General features: G+C 59.6%; 1 protein-coding gene across 1 annotated transcript in view; it reads left to right on the forward strand.

Moving 5' to 3' along the window:
* Positions 1–18,622, forward strand: part of TBCD (tubulin folding cofactor D) — a 138,819-nt gene that overhangs the window by 97,955 nt on the left and 22,242 nt on the right. The window contains exons 17-23 of the mRNA XM_041725698.1: positions 737–822; positions 6,792–6,872; positions 11,422–11,495; positions 12,800–12,917; positions 13,937–13,997; positions 15,051–15,073; positions 17,550–17,581. Coding sequence (XP_041581632.1) covers positions 737–822; positions 6,792–6,872; positions 11,422–11,495; positions 12,800–12,917; positions 13,937–13,997; positions 15,051–15,073; positions 17,550–17,581 — 475 coding nt within the window. The remainder of the gene's footprint in view (positions 1–736; positions 823–6,791; positions 6,873–11,421; positions 11,496–12,799; positions 12,918–13,936; positions 13,998–15,050; positions 15,074–17,549; positions 17,582–18,622) is intronic.

Consider the following 18,622-nt stretch of genomic DNA (forward strand, 5'->3'; position numbering starts at 1 on the left):
CCAGGGGGTGTCCCCTCGGCCTCCCCACCCCCCTGCACGATGTTTCCCGTGAGCAGCATGCACGCAGCACGGGCGTGGGGGAGCCGGGCAGCTGGCTAAGAGACACGGACTTTGAAGGAGGTGGAGCCTGGTGGGGGCCAGGGTGCCAGCCCTGCCCGCGGCAGTGTCCTGCGGCTCGGGGGGAACGTTGCAGAGGAAGGACGGGAACCCGCCGAAGCAAAGAGGGACACTCGGGGGAGGGCACGCAAGCTCCCCGACGGGATGGGTGGTGGTGGCGGCGTGTTGGCGAGAATTCCCAGAATGTCACACGCAGACTTGAAGTGCACACGCGGCGCCGACACACCCGTGTGCAGGGTCCTGCAAACCTGCTCGAAAGACACGCAGTGTCCGGGACACCCCATCGAACGAGATGGGCCTCACTGTTGAAACCTGATTTTTTATTTTTATTTTTTACGGTGTGGGTGTAAAGAGAGTCTCTTAAAACATTTTAAAGTTGAAAACGTTTGAGTTGCTTGAAAAAAAAAATTCAATATTTTTGAGTGGTTCACGTCATAGTAGCGCAGTGTCCAGCATGAGATGGGCCACCAGGGAGCCGTGTGCTGTTGGTCCCCAGCGTGCCTGGCGTGGGTGTGGGCGTGGGCGGGTGTGGGTGTGGGTGTGGCGGCGGTTCCCCTAGAAAGGCCTCCCCTCACTTGTGTCATTTCTGTGCTCTTCTTCCTCTTGACTCTGTGATTAGGGCACTTTCCCCCATGGAATCGACATTTTGACCGCAGCGGACTACTTTGCTGTTGGCAACAGGGCTAACTGTTTCCTGGTTATAAGGTAAGTTTCTAATGTTTGTCAAAAAATGTAATATTTCCCTGTGATGCCGATGTCAGAAAAGCCTCCACAATTTTCTCTCTTCCCCCTGGAAAGTCCACCAAGAGTAAATGTAATTTATGTGACCGAAATTTGTGTTTCCTGCTGATGAGGCCGGGTGCCTAGTGCGGGATTCTTTTTATGTAAAACCCTAGAAAACGCAAACTGATCCAAAGGGACAAGGGGCGTGGGCAGGTCTGGGCGGCCTTCTGGGGGGGGGTGCGTGTCTAGGCCGCAGCTCTGGGATGAGCTGTGTCTGCTCCTCGCCTCCTCCCAGCCCGTCCTGCTGTGTGGGCGCCGCCTCCGTGCTCCCTGCTTCCTGCGGCCGCCAGCCAGGCCGACGCGGCTTAGAAGGGACCGTGTGTCTGTCCTGTTTTTTTCTTTCCAGTAAAATCACGTTTCCCAAGTTGAAGGTCTCTGGGTTGTTTCTGAGACACGAGTAAGAAGAGTTAGAGAAACCAGGTCCGGGGTTAATACGTAGCGTCGTCACACGGGTCCTGTGGGCTCCGTGGCCTCGCTGCCTGAGTCCTGGCGCGGCGCCCACGCGGGAATGGCGTCCTGCTCTGCTTTGTTGCCTCGGACACGCGTGAACCACTCTCCGTCCTCGGGAGAGATTCTCTGCGCACCCGGGCAGACCATGCAGAAATTACATTTCTCCATGACCACGCACAGAGTTTTTTAAAAATGTAGCGTTTGCCCTCTTTCTCAAAGACGCTTTGACTAAACTCCCTGTTTTTAGCGTCCTTTCCGTCTCGTCTGGACGTCTAGTGGCCTCCTGGGCCTTAACCAGTTCTTTCCTGCCGTCATCCTGTTTTCTTTGTTGGTAGTTGAACATATATTTTAATGTGGAGAATTTACCCCTTTTCCTGGAGCTTCTTGGGTAACATTAATGCCCAGTTTTTAGCCTTGCTGTGTTTTCCCCGTCGCTGGGGTTTCTAAGCTGATCTAAGACTTCGATGTCACAGTTGTCTGCGTGGCATAGAGATGTTTGGCAAAACTCAATCCTGTGCCAGGTGTGTTCTGATGGCGCCTTTGGCGTCTTAGTGTGGACGAGGGGCAGTCGGTGAGGACACAGTTCAGTGGTCGTGGGACGGGGTCCCTGGGGCCAGGGCAGGGCGCACACCCAGGGTCCTGCTGTCCGCCTGGACTGGGGGAGGGGTGCGGGGGGGGGCCTGTGCTGAGGGGGGCAGCCCGGGAGACGGTCCAGGGCCAGCAGGGCCCAGCTTAGGCATCGTGCGGGGCCTCGGAGCCAACGCGAGGGTTTGCATCGTCCCAGGTCGTGGGACGTGGTTGGACGGGCCTGCACTTCGGCAGCTGGAAGGGGGGGTCGGGTCCCCCAGGGGCGGGGGTCGGCCGGGGTTCCTCTGGAGATGAGAGCTCTGCACAGGCTGGACCGGCGGCCCGCGGAGGCTGTTGGTGGGCCGTGCCCCCAGGCCCGCCACCTTCGCGTTCACTTGGGCAGCTTCGTTACCATCCTGGGTGCGGGGACCCTGCCCATGTCACGTTCTGATGTGTCAGCACGCCGGGGCGGGGCACCCAGGTCCCGGCCTCCCCCAGTGGCCCTGGCCTGCCGGCCGCTGGGGTGCTTTGCCTTCCTAGGTGGTGCGTGGGCCCCACGGAACGCGCTCCGTGCTGCTCCCGTCACTCACTGCGTGTTGAGGGTTTGTCCTGCGGCCCAGCGCTCCGCTGCGGATACGGCGCATCGGCCCGTCCGCCCGGGCAGGGGCCGCTGGGTGCCTCCGGGTCTGGCCGCTCCACAGGGCGCAGCACTGACGCCACGCGCATGCCTGTCTGTGGACAAGTGCTCTGCTTGCCGGGCGCCTGGGCCTGGAACAGCTGGAGCCCAGCTGTTAGGAGCCCGTGGGCAGATTTCCAGGACTGCGCTCCCGTTCCCCGTGCTCCCGTTCCCGGTGCTCCCGTTCCCCGTGCTCCCGGCGGCCTCTGCTCCCGGTGGCCCGTGCTCCCGTTCCCTGTGCTCCCGTTCCTCGTGCTCCCCGGCGGCCTGTGCTCCCGGTGGCCCGTGCTCCCATTCCCTGTGCTCCCGTTCCCCGTGCTCCCGTCACAGCCGTTCTGGCGGGCGGGCAGGAGGCTCGCTGCTGTTTTCCTCACAACTGAGGACTTGGAGCGTCTTTCAGGGGCTCCTTTGATAAAATTTTTGCCTGTTTATTGGGTTAGTTTTCTTCCTGTTGAGAATTTCAGAATTCTTTACCTATTCTGGATACGAGCCCCTTTTCAGATAAACGGTCTGCAAATGTTTTCTTTTTGTCTCTTTTTTTTTGCTTACTTTTTTTTTTATGATAGTCATACAGAGAGAGAGAGAGAGAGAGAGAGAGAGAGGCAGAGACACAGGCAGAGGGAGAAGCAGGCTCCATGCACCAGGAGCCTGACGTGGGACTTGATCCCGGGTCTCCAGGATCGTGCCCTGGGCCAAAGGCAGGCACCAAACCGCTGCACCACCCAGGGATCCCTCTGGGGGTACTTCTTAAGCTAAGAGCGATAACTAAATTATTTCTGTAAAGGATTTGTCAAGAGATGAAAACATTCTGACCCCAGTACCACAAAGTCAACTTCAGAAAGCCAAAAAGGATTGCCTTAGATCTCCATGACATCTATAAGGCCCTTCTCTGCGTTCTCTGCTCCCCAGCAGTATGGTGGCTGCAATCCAAGCAGTGGAATTATTGTCCTGCACAGCTCATCTTCAAAGTAGATGACCATGATATAATTTTAGTATCCAGGATGTCAGCCTGTGTACTCCTGAGAGTAAACCTTTAAAAAAGTCACGTTTATTTTTGTCCGATTGTTATTTTATACGACTATTTTACACATAATTTCTATATAGGAAGAGTCCCCAACTTAAAATGTGAGTTTTGGCCATGAGTGGGCCGCACCGTATGGTCACGCAGGACGTGCCCCCTGGCCCCGACGGCCCCGCGTGCCCCGGCCCTGGCACCTGGACTCGCCTCCCGGGCCCGGAGTCTGCCTTTTCTGGAACCGGTGTGGACAGAGTCACGTGGAGCCTTTGCTTGTGTCCTGGCGTCCCGCGTTCCTGAGTTCTGCTGTCGCCCGGCCTGTCCCTCGTCCGCCGGTGGCTGGTTGCTGAAGCCCCTTTGACGTCAGCGCGTGAACGCGGGGCTGCTCCTGTTGGGACACGACAGGAGCTGTTGGCCTGTCTTGCTGCTGGAAGTTTCCTTGGTGGGTTTCTGACATCTGCGGTCCCGTGCACCCTTCTCGGAACCCCATTTGTCGTATTTTGCTTTCCAGTAACTTGCACATTCCTGCCATAGGACCTCTTCTAACTTAGGAGCCCTCAGAGCAAACTGCCTCCTTGCTGCCTCCTAGCTCCGTGAACCGCTGCCGCCCACACAGTCAGCTCCGTTTTGCTTCTCCTACTGCCTCCTTGTCTGCGTCTGCTTGGTGACCTAGTTCTGTCACTCGTGTCCCTAATAGCCCTCAAGGGCTCCTCCTGCTGCCGATCCCCTCAGCTGCCGCGTGGCCCGGCTCCCACTGGCCTGCCGCCGTCTGCTGAGCCCCACCCCGGGCTCTGCACGTGGCCTCTGTGCAGACTCTGCTGCTCGGGGAGCGCTGTGCACCGGGCGCTGGTTCCGGGCGTGTGTCTCCCCCTTGGTCTGCTGTCGCCGGGTCCGAGCTCGACGAGAGCTCAGGTGGCTGGCGTCTGTCCGTCTCTTCCTGTGCAGCCATCGGTCGTGGATGCTGGCAGTCCCAGGGGCCCTTCGGTGACGGGGTCCTCCCAGGGGTCACATCTGGGTTCCTCTCTGACCGCTTATCCACTGTCCTGGTTCTTCTGTTTCTCCTTCTGACTTTACCTCTTTTGTCACCGTTGGAGGGTCTCTCCGTCTCCCTCACCTCTGGAGAAGTCTCTGCTTTCTTTCACATCCAGAACACACACTTTTGTGCCCGTCCCCCCAGTCCAGCACCTTGTAGCGCACGCTTGTTCACGCAGCACCGCGTTCACCCCGTGCACATGCACACGCGTGCCCACCCAGGATCCGAGTGATTCCAAGTGTTTCCCCCTTCTCGGCCCTCCGTGCCGTCCACTGTGTCTCTCAGCCTCCAGGTAGCGCACGTGGCCGATGGCTGAGCCCGTGACGGGGGGTGTGGATGGCGCGCGGGCTTGGGCAATATGTGGGAGCAGCTGGGCGTTCTCGAGCAATGACGCGTACGAGTGTGTGTTTTTGGAGGAGGTGACATAAGGGTGTGGTGTACGGTTCCCAAGGTGCAGCTGATGCTCTGGTGGCCCAGTTCCCTCCCGGGGGTCCTCGGCTCGTCTTCTGGAGAGGCCGGGTTAGTGTCACACGGGCCGCGGTGCTGGCTTCCTCCCGTGCTCGCCGAGCGCTGGCAGCAGGTGCACAGGTGGGCACGGCTTGCGTGCTCATCCGCGGGGGACGGCGGGTCGGCAGGCAGCTCGGGTGTGGTGCCCGCGCAGCAGAACCAGCCCAACGTGCACGCGGCGCCTCCCTCCTCCTATCCTCCGGGTGGACGTACCGCGCACCCTGCGTCCCTCCCCTCCGGCTTAGGGCTGCTTGATGTGATGTGATGTGACTGTTTGCACGCAGGATTTCCCACCTGTGGGGTTTTATCTGAATGAATGGACTGCGGTGGGACGGCTGGATCTTTACGTTTTACAGTCCTTGGGCGATGCCATTCACCGTCCACGGAGGCTGCTCCACAGGGGTGCTCCCCGCGGTGTTTCTAGATGCCTCTAGGTCCTGCCCACGATGGCTGCACCCGCACCTGCGGGTTTGGCTGTCTGGTGGGTGGACGGAGGCTTCCTGTCTGTCTCCTCCTCCGAGGAGGCTGGACGCCAGCTGTGTCCATTTCCTTCTCTGTAAACTGAGGCTTTTCCTCTGAGGTGATAGTGTTTTCTTACGGATTTGGAACAATTTTATTTTAAAGAGGCTTCTTATTTGTGGTAACAGTTGCTGGTATTTTTTCTGAGTTTGTTTTTATCTTTTGACTTCATGATGTGTTTTTCCTGGCAGACGTTTTTCTTTTTTGGTCACGTGTTTGAATGTACCGACCGATCTTCCTTGATGGCCTCTGAGTTTTGGCGAGATCGGGTGCGCTCAGGGTGGTATGGCCATACGGCCTCTGGGTTTTGAGTCGTAGGTAGAGTGCGCCTGTCCTACTTGGAGATTTTTTTCTTAATCCTCCTACAGTGTTTTTACTAGATGTAACTTTTATTTTTATTTATTTTTAAAGTTGTAATTATTTGACAGAGCGAGCGACCACGCAGCAGGGGGAGGGGCAGAGGGAGAGGGGGAAGCAGGCGCCCCGCCGAGCAGGACCCCGGGGTCACGACCTGAGCTGACACTTCAGCGACTGAGCCCCCCAGGCGCCCTGTACCTTTTATCTCTGAGGCAGGATTTACATTCCATCAGCTGTCCTCGAGCGAAGCGCACGGTTGAGCAAGAGCGGACACCTGGTGTCACCTGGTGTCAGCAAGGTCTCCCCTGGGTGACCGGCACCTGCATGGCACGCAGCCCGTCGCTGTGGACCGCTGGTGCCTTTTGTAGAACATCTCATGGTGGAATCAGGAAGGATGAACTCCTGCATTCGGCTTCTCAGCTCAGCACGTTGTTCTGAGCGTTACGCCCGCAACGTGTGCGCCCGGAGCTCGCTTCTGTCTGTGGCTGGTGGCTGGGGGCATGCCACGGCGTCCCTCTGAGCTCACCCGTCCCAGACGGTCAGGCTGTGTGGAGGGTGTGGCTCGGAGGAGTACCCTGCTCTGAGCTGTGCGTCTCCATGTGGGTGCTTAGCTTTGGTTGTTTCTGGGTAAATACTTCCAGGGGGATTTCTGTGTCCTTAACTTTATAAGGAACTGCCAAACCGAAGGTGGCCGTACGCGCCACAAGCATCGGCGGGAGTTCCTGCTCCTTCACGTCCTCACCGCCTCTCAATACGGTCTTTTTCAGCATGTTTATCGCCGGCTTTCCTGAGTACACGCAGCCCATGATAGACCACCTGGTGGCCATGAAGATCAACCACTGGGATGGGTAAGTTTTGTGTTTGTCTCATTACTAATGTGTTTTATTAGAATATCTGTCAAAGGGCAGCCCGGGGGGCTCAGCGGTTTAGCACCTGCCTTCGGCCCAGGGCGTGACCCTGGGGTCCTGGGATCGAGTCCCGCGTCGGGCTCCCTGCGTGGAGCCTGCTTCTCCCTTTGCCTGCCTCTCTCCTCTCTCTCTCTCTCTCTCTGTGTCTCTCTGTGTCTCTCAGGAGTAAATAAATAAAATCTTAAAAAAAAAAATGTAGCTGTCAAATAACAATTCTTATTTTTTTTCCAGAGGAGCAGTTAAACAGAGCGAAGCCTTGAGTGTGTCTTCTTGTAGATTTTGTCTGTTAAGATGACTTTTGAGAAGTGATAGGCGTTCCAGTCTTCGTGCCTGATGTGCTGGTTAAGGCTCTGACTCCAGTTTTACCTCTGGAGACCTTAGGTGTGCCAGGTGTGCGGTGTTGCCGCGTGGATGCGGTCGTGTTGGGTGTGCCGGAGCGCAGGAGCAGCCCCCCACGCGCTCCCTCAGGGCCCCTTCCCCCGTGCTGTCCCGCGTGGCCGCCCTGGCCGGTGGTCTTCTCCGTTGGCTCCTGGAAGCCGGCAGCTTTTCCTCCTTCTGTAGCAGCCCCAGGGCCCTGAGTGTTGCGCGAGTTAGCGGGGGGCCCCTGTGATCCAGAACCCAGAGGGGTGTCCGCGCTGCCGGCCGCCGTGGCCGCCCCTGGGAAGGCGAGACCGCCTCGTCTAGGAGGGCTTGGCGTGGCTGCTGGTGCAGGCAGCAGGGCTGGAGGAGAGGACTGCCTGAAGGTAGGGGCCGCTCACGGCCCTACATTGAGGGCCCGGCTGTAGGGCGTCACCTGCGGGGCGTTCTTCTGACCTGCCAGGACCAGCACCCTGCACGGTGGGGCGTTGGCGGGGCTCTCCTGGGAGTGGGGCGCCTCTGTGCCCCCTGCGTGGGTGCGGCCCGCCCGCCAGCAGACCTCTTCCTCGGTTTCCTTGCCGGGGATCTTCTGAGAGTTGTGCTGGTTTCTGACACCTGAGGCGTAACTGCACAAACTCTCCTAATTGGGACAAAGATCCCTTGCACCGACCCTGCGAGAAACTAATGAGTCAGTAGGACACTTAAGACCAGAACGGCGCGTGTGTCACCCGTGGTATTGGGCTAAGCTCTGAAGCCGTCAAAATCTCCAGCTGGCGTCAGACCGTTCCTTTCTCCATCTCCATCTTCCGTGCGTTTTGGGTCGGCCTGTTTGTTAGGTGCGTTTACAGTTATAATTTGTACGTCTTCCCATTGGATTGACCCTTTATCATTGTGACGTTTCCCTCTGTTTTATGCTAAATTCCTGGTCTTGGAGTGTGATCTGAGAGGTCGTGGTGTCGGGGCTCGCGCGCTTTCTTTGAAGGGCCAGGCAGTAAATACTTCAGGTCACTGTTCCGTGTATTTTGTAGTTTTCTCTTTATCTGACCTTCTACGACGTAGAAACCGTCCTTGGCTTGGGGCCCTGCAGAGAGGCCCGGCTGGAGCCCTCGTAGCCGCTGCGGCCTGTGCCCTTTGCCCTCAGCCAGGGTGAGTCTTGTAGGGTCTTGCTTTTCTGTCCCTTCTCACAGAGTCTGCCCTTTGTGTGAGGCCTTTGGTCTGCACAGAGCTGACGACATCGTCCGCAGGGTTCACTTCCTGCCCGTCTCTGGCTGTTTTCTATTTTTTTCTCATGGCTTTGGTCTTATCAATTTCGTTAAGAAGATACTTTTAGAATAAGCTCTGAAAACCTGGAAGTGTTCAGGGTGTGTGAGCCGGGCCGTGGAGGGAATGTTGTCTGGTCCTAGTTCTTTCAGGTTTGAAGATGCTCAGAACCACATTGGCTAACACTTTCCAGAACATTGGGCTTTTTTTTAAAAAAAAAATTATTTTTTAAAGATTTTATTTATTTATTCATGAGAGACACAGAGAGGCAGAGACCCAGGCAGAGGAAGAAGCAGGGTCCATGAGGGGAGCCCGACGCGGGACTCGATCCAGGGTCCCCAGGATCAGGCCCTGGGCTGAAGGCGGCGCTAAACCGCTGAGCCACCCGGGCTGCCCAAATAAAATATTTTAAAAAGATAAATATAACTTAATTTTTTGGATTGTGGTAGGATGTACATAATGTGATATTGCCTTAACCACTTTTCGTGTACAGTGCAGTAGCGTTGCGTATGTTCCCCATCCACCTCTAGAACTTTTTATCTTCCAAAGTGAAACCGTGTCGCCGTTGACAGGGACTCATTGTCCTCACCCCTCTCGTGGCCCCTGGCACCCACCATCCTGCTTTTTGTCCCTAAAAATTTGATTCCTCCAGGGTCCTGATGTAAGTGGAATCATACAGTACTTTGGGACCGGTTGAGTTCACCGAGCTTGCTGTCCTTCACGTGCACCACGTCGTAGCAGCGACAGGATTTCCTTCTGTTGTAAGGCCAACACTCCACTGGGTGTGCAGAGCACATTTTCTTCACCCACTCGCCTGTCAGTGGCCGTGGGGTTGCTCCCATCTCCTGGCTGTTGTGAAAAATGCTGCCGTGAATGTAGCTGTGCAAATCTCTCTTCTGGACCCCGGATTCAGCTCCTTTGCGTGAAATACCCAGAAGTGGAATTACTGGATCATATGGTGTAATTCTATTTTTAATGTTTTAGGGAGCCCCTAGAACCATACTGGTTTCCATAATGGCTGCACTTCCTTACGTCCCACCCGCCCTGCGCAGGGATTCCAGCTTCTCTGTGTCCTCATCATTCCTTGCCTTGTGTTTTCCTGACGGCGATCCCAGCCGGTGTGAGGTAGCACCTCGTGGTCTTGACTTGCATTTCCCAGGATCGTTGATATCGAGCATCTTCTCTCGGGTTAGTTGGCTCTGTGTGTACTGTCTGCGGAGAAGCGTCTCAAGTCCTTTGCCTGTTTTTAAATCCAGTTACTTGTTTTTTGTTGTTGAGTTGTAGAAGCTTTTCATATATTCTGATATTAATTAGCTATTTTCTCCTGTCTTGTGGCTGGCCTTATCACTCTCTTGACTATTTCCTTTGATTAACAGAAGTTATAAATTTTAAAACAGGGACACCCTGGTGGCTCAGCAGTTGAGCACCTGCCTTCAGCCTGGCCCGGGGTGTGATCCTGGAGTCCCAGGATCGAGTCCCACGTCGGGCTCCCCGCAGGGGGCCTGCTTCTCCTTCCTCCTGTGTCTCTGCCTCTCTCTCTCTCTCAGGAATAAATAAATAAAATCTTTAAAAATTTTTGTAATGTAGACTTTACCCATTTTTACTTTCTTGCCTGTGCTTTTGGTGTCAGATTCAAGAAGTCCTCACCAGATCTAACATCATGAAGCTTTTCTCCTCTCTTTTCTTCTAGGAGTTTTGTAGTTTTAGGTCTTACATTTAGCCGGTAAATATAACTGTTTTAAGTAGAGAACGCTTATGCTCAGCGTGGCACCAATTGGGAAAGATGCATGTAACTGGTGTCGGAGTGGCCACCTCCTTTGCCTCCTCGGGACCTTTTGCTGCTGAGATAAACGGTTCTCTGCTCTCAGACCCATTTATCACTCACTCTTCGGAACCGGCTTCCTGAGCCCTGACCATTCACAGAGGCTGCGGGGTGCAGCGCTGGGTGTGGCTGGCGCGTCACCGAGTGGTTGGCGTTGGGCGTGGTGGTTGTGGGTGCGTGGTGCTGAGCTGCTTGGTGCCCGAGACACTCCCGCCTCGAAGCACTCATGTTTGCTGTTGGAAGTGGACCCCTAAGCAGGACCTGGGGGCCAGGAGGGGTGGGACATGGTCCTGCCGGGGTACGGGGCTCATCCTGCTTTCAGGTGCTCGCTCCGAGCTGACGTGTGTCAGATGTTCAGTCGTCCACATACAGGGAGCCCTCGTTTGTCCTCGTCTGCCCTCGATGCATGTGTGTTTCCACCTTAACGTTTTTATCGTGTTTCTGTGTTGTCCTGTTGCTTCTGCGGTGACACTGTTCCGTCCTGGCGACTGGTGCCTGGGGGTGGGAGGGGGCGGGGAAGCTGGTGGGGTTGGTTTTCAGAGTTTGGTCTGACGCCGTCTGGGCCCCGCGGACGCAGGAGGCCTCAGTCACCACCTCTGGGGCTTCCTCTGTCACTCGATGCGTTGAGAGCACGTCGATGTGTTTGATTGGAAATATCTGTACTGACGTGATACCCACCTCCCAGGTCGCAGCTTGAGCCGGACGACATCTGCCCCGTGAGCCTCTGGTCCTCACAGCGAGGAGGTCACGTGCCTCTGCCCACTGCTTCTACTCCGAATCCCTCGGGTGTGGGAGGCTGGGAGACACGTTGCCCATGGTGCCCGGAGAGGGCGGCTGTGACCAACGCAGGCCTGGCTCCTGCCCGTCGCTTGGTGTATTTGTCCCATTTGTTATCATCACAGGTTCTTACTTGTTTGTTCCTTCGTGTTTGTTTTCATTGGTGGCTCTGAGTAAGTGGCCGGTCGACCCTCCGTCTGTCCTCTGTCTGCGAGATGGAGCAGCTGGAGTCAGAGGAGGAAGGAGCTAACTTTCTCTGCGTCCCTCCGCCAGGGTCATCAGGGAGCTGTCCGCGAAGGCTCTGCACAACCTGGCCCAGCGAGCGCCGGAGTACAGCGCCACTCACGGTAGGTGTGCCCGGCCGTGCGGTGCCGCGCACCCACGTGTGCGCCTGTGTGTGCCGGGCGGGCACCGTGCTGGCGTCCAGGCCTGAGGGCTGGGAGCCCTGCCGTGCTTCCTCCTCCCCGGGACGTGTGTGGATGAAGAGCTGGTCTGCGCCTGGTCGGGGGATGGAACTCAGCCGTGGCCTCTCCGCAGACAGACGCCCTGACCTGGGGCCAGCGAGCCCTGGGTGCACGGACCTGAGGGACCGTGTTCTGCATCTTACGTGTCTCAGAAGTAGCTTTATTATTATCTTTTTAAGTGAAGTGATTCACAATGTAATAAATTAAAACGCAAGCGTCTTCCCGGCCGCCCGGGCTGGAGGAATGGCCTGCTCTCCCGTTAGCCCACCTCGGTGGGAGAGGAGAGTGGCCAGGCCCAGAGCGTTGACACCTTATGACGGGCAGGACCCGTATTCGAGGATAAGTAGGCATCTGGTTTCAGGTGGGGAGCCCTCGTCAAACCTGTGTAAATCACGCTTTGATTATTAGAGTAGCTGGTGGTCACGTCGCGGCTCTTCGTCTGGAGTCCGTGGTGTTACTCCCGTGAGCCTCTCACAGCCGGGCCCTCCAGGGGAGGCCTTGGGGCCGCTCGTTGCCGCAGCCCCAGAGCAGTGACACCAGGACATCTTCACGGCCTGGAGGACGGGGGCTCAGCCCTGTCCTTTCCTCCCGCCGAAGAGCGTGAATAGGATAAGGAGCCTCCCCGGTCCCTGAGCACGGACCGCTGCCAGCTGCCGGCTGCCCGCGTGGGCGAGCGCCTGTGCGGGTGCTTCTGTGTGGACGCCGTGCGCTGTGACAGCTGCCGCAGCAGTGCGTGTGCGCGCTCGGGGACGCGGAGGCTCCGAGGGCTGTGGTTCCCAGGTCGGTGGGCAGAGGGGTGTGGCAAGGCTCTCGTCTGCCCTCCGCCCGCTCCCGGGGTGTCCCCAGGGCACCAGAGTCCTGTGGCTTCCTTTGCTCCGAGCCGGGGAGGTGGGCTGTGGCCCCTCCGCCCACGTAGCCACAGCAGAGCCCTGGGTCTCCGCCTCCACTCTGGGTCCCTGCCCCGTGTCCGGGGGACCTGGGATCGAGGAGCTCCGCGCCCCCACCCGCTGTCGCGCTCACGCCTCTGGGCGCCGAGGAGAGTCTGGCGTGTTGACGTGCGTTAACTCCGGGCGTCACGCTAGCGGCCCTCGCGGAGGGAGCTCTCCCCGTAGGCCTCCTGTTGCTCCTGAGTCTGACGCACGGTCCCCGCACTCACTCACGTGTCCCGTGGCCCCTGTCGTTCGCAGTTCTCCCCTGCCTGCTGTCGAAGACGCAGAGCCTGGACCTGCACACGCGGCACGGGGCTGTGCTCGCCTGTGCGGAGCTCGCCCGCGGCCTGTACCGACTCGCCGTGCAAGAGGACAGGTGGGAGACGTGCCCGCGGTCTGTGTGACCCCTGTGGCCGCGAGCCGGGGTCCCTGCATCCATCGGGGTCCTCCCTCCCCGGTGGCTGTGTCCGCGGGCTGCTGGCCACCGGGGCCCTGAGGGCCCGAGGCACCGAATAGCTGTTTCCTGACCTCTTGTCTTTCTGGGGATCCAGTTAGCTCAGAAAAGCAGGATGTGTTTTCAGAGGGCGCCGAGCGGGCCCTGTGCTCCGCGTGCTGGGCGGAGCGTGACTCTTCGTAATTTAAAGCATCAGAGGCCGTAAGTGGTGACGTTTCCAGTAAGGACCCTCTAGCGGGCAGAGTCCTAACAACGTGGGAGCGCGGCGTGGGTCGCGGAGCAGCTCCTCTGTGAGTTTGTGGGACTGCTTAGATTTCTACTTTTCTTTCCCACCAACTTTTCCACGAAAGGAAAAGCTCACAACACGCTGCAGTGTCTGTAACCTGGGCCCTGCACTGAGTCTGAGGACCATGGTCTTAATCGCCACCCGTCCCTCTGGAGGACTCCTGGGGCCACGTGAGGCAGGGCGCTGGCCACAGCCCGGGGCTTTGGACCCGTTCAGCCCCTTGCCTCCCCCGGGCTGGACACACACCGTCAGGCAGCTTTGAGGACGTCTGCACGGGGTGACGTGGCACCTGGGGTGGCCGGGGGCTTGGCGTCAGCCGCAGTGTGCCCAGCACAGCTGCCCAGGGCGGGCCCGGGCGCAGCAGCCTGGTGAGGTGGCCACCAGCCCAGGTGCTGGGGTGTGAGCGGCCCCTGCCTGGTGTGGACGCGTATCCCAGGCTCCCAGAAGGAAAGGTTTCAGCATCGGGCACCTGGTCGGTACCGAGAGGTGGGCCCAGGGAGCCCCCTCGGCGGCAGGGGTGGGCGTGAAGCCTCCTGGGATCCAGGAGCCGCAGCGTCTGGTCGCAGGGCCCTTGGGTGCCGGGGGAGCTGGAGGCCCCTGAGCGCTCCCCTCCGCTTGTCCTCAGGGTCTGAGCCGCTGTGTTTGCCCCACGCAGGCCCGTCGCAGACTACCTGGATGACGCGGCGGTGCACGGCCTGAAGCAGATCCACCAGCAGGTTGGTGTGCGGCCGCCACGGGCCCCTGCCCTTGCACGCTCCCCCTCAGCCCTGGTCCGGGCCACGGAGTCTGATGGCCCCACAGGTCCCGCCGAGCTTCATCTGGGCCCACTGCTCACGGGGAGGTCCTCTGCCCCGCGGGTGGCCGGCACCTGGGGCTCTGCGGCCTGGGGGTGGCCCCGAGCACACCTGCCCCTCCTGCCAACCGGGAGCTGCCAACCGGCGAGCTGCTCGCACCTCCGCGCTGCCCGGGCACCCAGCGACCCGGCTGCATTCCCACCGCTGTCCAGACGTGGGCCTGTTCTTGCAGAGGCTTGGATTCCCGCCTGTGCCTCCATGGCGGGACCAGGGTCTGAACTGACCCCCAGGATCTGGGTTCGCACATCTTGGGGGGAGAAGGTGTGTCCATTTCTGTGGGTTTCTGACATTTCCCCGAGCTCTGTGGTTCAGGAGAGGTGCCGGGTGAACCACTCGCCTTACCAGGTGACGTCAGAGTCTCTCGTGGGGATGTGGGTGGGTTGGGGTTAGTTGTATCCCGTGAGATTCATCTCTCACGTACGATGCACCATTTTGATACCAGATCCTCATCCGGCCTGTGCCGTCCAGTGGGTGCTGCGGTGCCGTGCGGCGGTGGGGTCGGGGCGTGCCGGGGGGGGGGGGGGGGGCAGCGTGGCGGCGCAGGGTGGCCGGGGGGCATCCTTGGCCTGTGGGGGGAAGGAAGCCGCAGAGCTGCCCCTTGGGTGTCTGTGGGGCGCAGGGAAGGCCTTGCCCTGCTCACTGCCCACTTGGGGTCAGGGGTGTGGTCCCGGCCGCCCAAGAGGCTGCCTGGCGGCCCTGGAACTAGGATGCAGGTCGGTCCTGGCTCCACTCTCTGTGCCTTGGTTTCCCCTCCACGCGAGGGCACAGGGGCTTCCTGGGAGTCGAGTGGGCTCCATCGTGAGGACACCCAGCCTGAGAAACGCTTGTCGTGTCCTCGTGACTCACTGATGTCACGTACCCGCTGTGTCATTTTATACCAATTATAGCTAAATAACTTTCCCTTCTTCGTTTCAGCTCTACGACCACCAGTTATACAGGTAAGCGTCCCAGCCCCACGACCCTGTGTTCGGGGTCACCCGCACGGGCACCCCGGCCCGGCTACTTGTTTGAAGGGGTGTGTGTCCCGGTCAGAGTGTGTGAAGGTCCACGAGCATCACGGGTGTCCTAAGCTTCACCGAGGTCTCTGTGTCCTGTGGCAGAGTCAGCTTGTGTAGGGCTGTGGCCTGGCGGGCATGAGGCCGGGCGGCTGCTGGCACCTGGCCCTGTGCCCGCCCCCCAGCCCGCTGGCCTGGCTGTGCTCCCCGGGAGAGCTGCCTTTTCCGACTTCTGTGCAGGTGAAGCTGCAGAGGTCGTGCCTGTCATGTGCGGACCCCAGAGTCGCTTTTGTGTCACCGTGCGGTTGGTGGTCAAGTCCTGGTGTGGACGTGTGCTTGCACTTTGCTTGGGTGAACACCTGCGGGGGTTTAAGGCCCCAGCAGCTCGTCCAAAGGGCTGTGCCGCTTGGCGTCCACCCGTGGTGGCTGGGAGCGCTCCCCGGGCTCCGCACACAGCGGGACGTCTCTGCGGGGAGCCGCCCGGCACGGCCCGGGGACTGGTACCCTTGGCGTCTTCTGCGTGTGATTGGCCGTCTTCTGCGTGTGACTGGCCGTCTTCTGCCGTCGGTGAAGTGACTCTTCAAATCTTTGGCTTATTCATAAGACTTCGTGGCCGTCTTGTCACGGAGCGGCCGGGGCTCAGACGTCCTCCGCTCCCCTGAGTGGTTGTGGAGGCTCAGCACAGGGAGGCCCGGGAGAGGGGCCGAGCGGCCGTGCTCCTGGCCGGGCCTGGCCGGCTGGCACTGCCCAGTGCCAACGCGGCAGCTGTTCCACGTGGATTTACATTGATCCCGTGCGTCCTGCCTTATTTCAGAATCCCTTTCCGGACACCTCTGGCTCGAAGGCACAGGCACACCTCTGTTCCCCTTAACAGACCCCCCCAGGCCTGTGCTGGAGCCAGAGTGTGAGTGTGAGGGGGGCTCCCCCCAGCCCGTGAGCCCCGTGGGGCGCGGTGGGTCTGTGTCGGGGCCGTGTGGTCACTGCAGGGGTGTGTCTGCGGTCTCAGGACGCCCCCCTAGTGCTGTCCCCCCCTCCCCACCCCCCACCCCGTGTGCCCCGTAGACGATGCACACCCCCGGGGGCTCTCACGGCGTGCTCTCCTCCCCGCTGTGGCTTATGGGCAGCGCGGCTGGACCCCGGCAGGAGGGTGGCGGGGCTGTGCCTTCTGGCACGGACGTCGGCACTCCGGCCTCACACGCCGTCCCTGATGGCCGCTGACGGGGGCTCAGCACCCGGGCAGCTCCCCTGGGCCTTCCCGCGGCTCTGCTGCTGCTGCAGCTGCTCCAACGGCAGAGGAGCGACTCCCCCTTGAGTAGGGAACGTGCTCGTTGCTTTCTGGCGAGTCGCCTCAGCCCCCGGACTGGTCCCGTGGCCCAGAGGGAGCTGTGGAGGGAGCCACAGGGCACCCACGTCGCACGGCTTTGTCTGCTGCCCGACGGCATCGGCCGCTGTGCACTGGCTTTACTGAGTCTGCACGTACGTCTCTGCTGTTTTTATTTTATTTTATTGTTTTATTTTATTTTATTATTTTATTTTTTATTTTATTTTATATTTTATTTTATTTTTTTGTTTGTTTTATTTTGTTTTGTTTTATTTTTTTTTTCCTCCGCTGTTTTTAAATTTGCTCTAAATCTCTCCTGGGCTTGGCTGCCCACACTGAGCCTGGAAGGGCCCTTGGCTCGCCGGGTCCTCTCCTGCCAGGCCCCCCCCCCCCCCCCCCAACAAGACCCCTTTCCAAGATTTCATCCAGTTTCCAAACTGCTTTTGTTTTTTTTGTTTTTTAAGATTTTATTTATTTACTTATTCCTGAAGGACACAGAGTGAGGCAGAGACACAGAGGCAGAGGGAGGAGCAGGCTCCACGCAGGGAGCCTGACGCAGGACTCGATCCCAGGACCCTGGGGTCACGCCCTGAAGGTGGTGCTAAACCGCTGAGGCCCCCGGGGGCCCCAGTTTCCAAACTGGTTCAGGCAGGATGGGGAGCGACGCATTACTGTCTGGGCTGGACGCCGCGGCCTCGTAGACGCACCTCGGTGATCCGTGCAGTGCGCTGTGTGCCGTCTGCTGCTCGGCGTCGGGTCAGGTGTCCAGAGCGGCAGCGCCTCTTCCCTGACGCACGCTGCTGGGCTGCGTCCTCGGGCCGGACGGTGGTCACTTCCGGTGTCCGTCCCTCCGCGGCAGGAACTGAGCAGTACTTGGGATCTGCGCTGTGTGGCTGCGGCGGGGTTGATGCCTGACGGTCGTCGTGCCCTTAAAACCCGGGGACCAGGGCGGCCTCCTCTGGAGGAGGGTCTCGGCAATCGGGCTGGACTTAAGCAGCGTCTCCCTGTTTGGAATCCGAAGCTCCGTGTGTCACTTGGGATGGTTTAGGTCGTTACAAATAAAAGGTTTTAACTCTGAATGTTTCCGTTCACTTTCAGGGGTCTAGGAGGAGAACTCATGAGACAAGCAGGTAGGTCCGGGCCACGGGGGCGTCAGGGGCGTCTTGCCTGTGAGCGTCGGGGGGCCCTGCTCCCCTCTCCCCTTACTCTGTGGTCCTCGTGGTGACTGAGGCCCTCGGGCTCCGCACGGCTGCTCACCGTGGCTTCTGGGGCCATTGGTCGCCGCCCCGTCGGCTCTGTGCGTTCACTGCAGGCTTTCAGCTCCCTGGTGCCTCGAGGGCTCAGGCAGCGGACGCAGCTGTGGTTGTCGTTCGCGGTGAGCGTCCCCGTCTGTCCTCCACGCGCGGCGCGTAGCCGTACAGCGAGGGGCAGCTTTTCAGAGTGTGTGTACGTGTTCCCAGGAAGTCAGATGATGCCAGCGAGCAGGTACCCGGCGTTCCCGGAGCCCGCCCGGCTGAGCCCCAGCCCTCCCCCACTTGTCCCGCGGCTCGTTTGTCAGGCGCCTGGCTGTGCGCGGGGCCACGGGGCGGGATGCGGGGGTGGAGAGGTCGGGGAGGGCCCGCGGGCTCTGAGGCAGGACCCCGCGGGGCAGGTCAGGGACGACCAGGTCCCGCCCCTCGGTGTGCGTGACAGTTCCTTCCCTTCCTGGCAGTCTGTCCTCTTGGTTCTGGGACAGCCGCTGCACTGGTTCTCACGGCTCCTCCCATGCGCCCCGCCTGCCTGCTTGGCGCCCCCAGACCGTCCCAGTCCGTCCCGGCCCAGCACGGGGGTGGCACGTGCCTTCTGCTCTCATTTGCCCCAAGGCCTCCGCTTCACAGAGAACTGCCGGCTTCCTCCTTGGGTCCCCGTGTGGGATCTGGTGTATGAGGCAGCAGCGGTCACGAGCACATCCCTGAGCGGCTGCACAGAGGGTCTCGAGCTTCCCCCCCCCCCTCCTCCAACCCGCCGCGCTGTGTGTGGCATCTGTGCTGCTCTGACCTCCAGGGCAGCCCCCGGTGGCAGCAGGGACGTGAGGCAGGACAGGCGTGTGCCTCCGAGTCGCAGGAGCAGCAGTGTGGCGAGCGCTGCCCCTGAGCAGGGGCGCCGGGGACTCGGGGGTCAGCAGGACGAGG

The sequence above is a fragment of the Vulpes lagopus genome, chromosome 12 (assembly GCF_018345385.1).
Source record: "Vulpes lagopus strain Blue_001 chromosome 12, ASM1834538v1, whole genome shotgun sequence".
Classification (NCBI taxonomy): Eukaryota; Metazoa; Chordata; class Mammalia; order Carnivora; family Canidae; genus Vulpes; species Vulpes lagopus.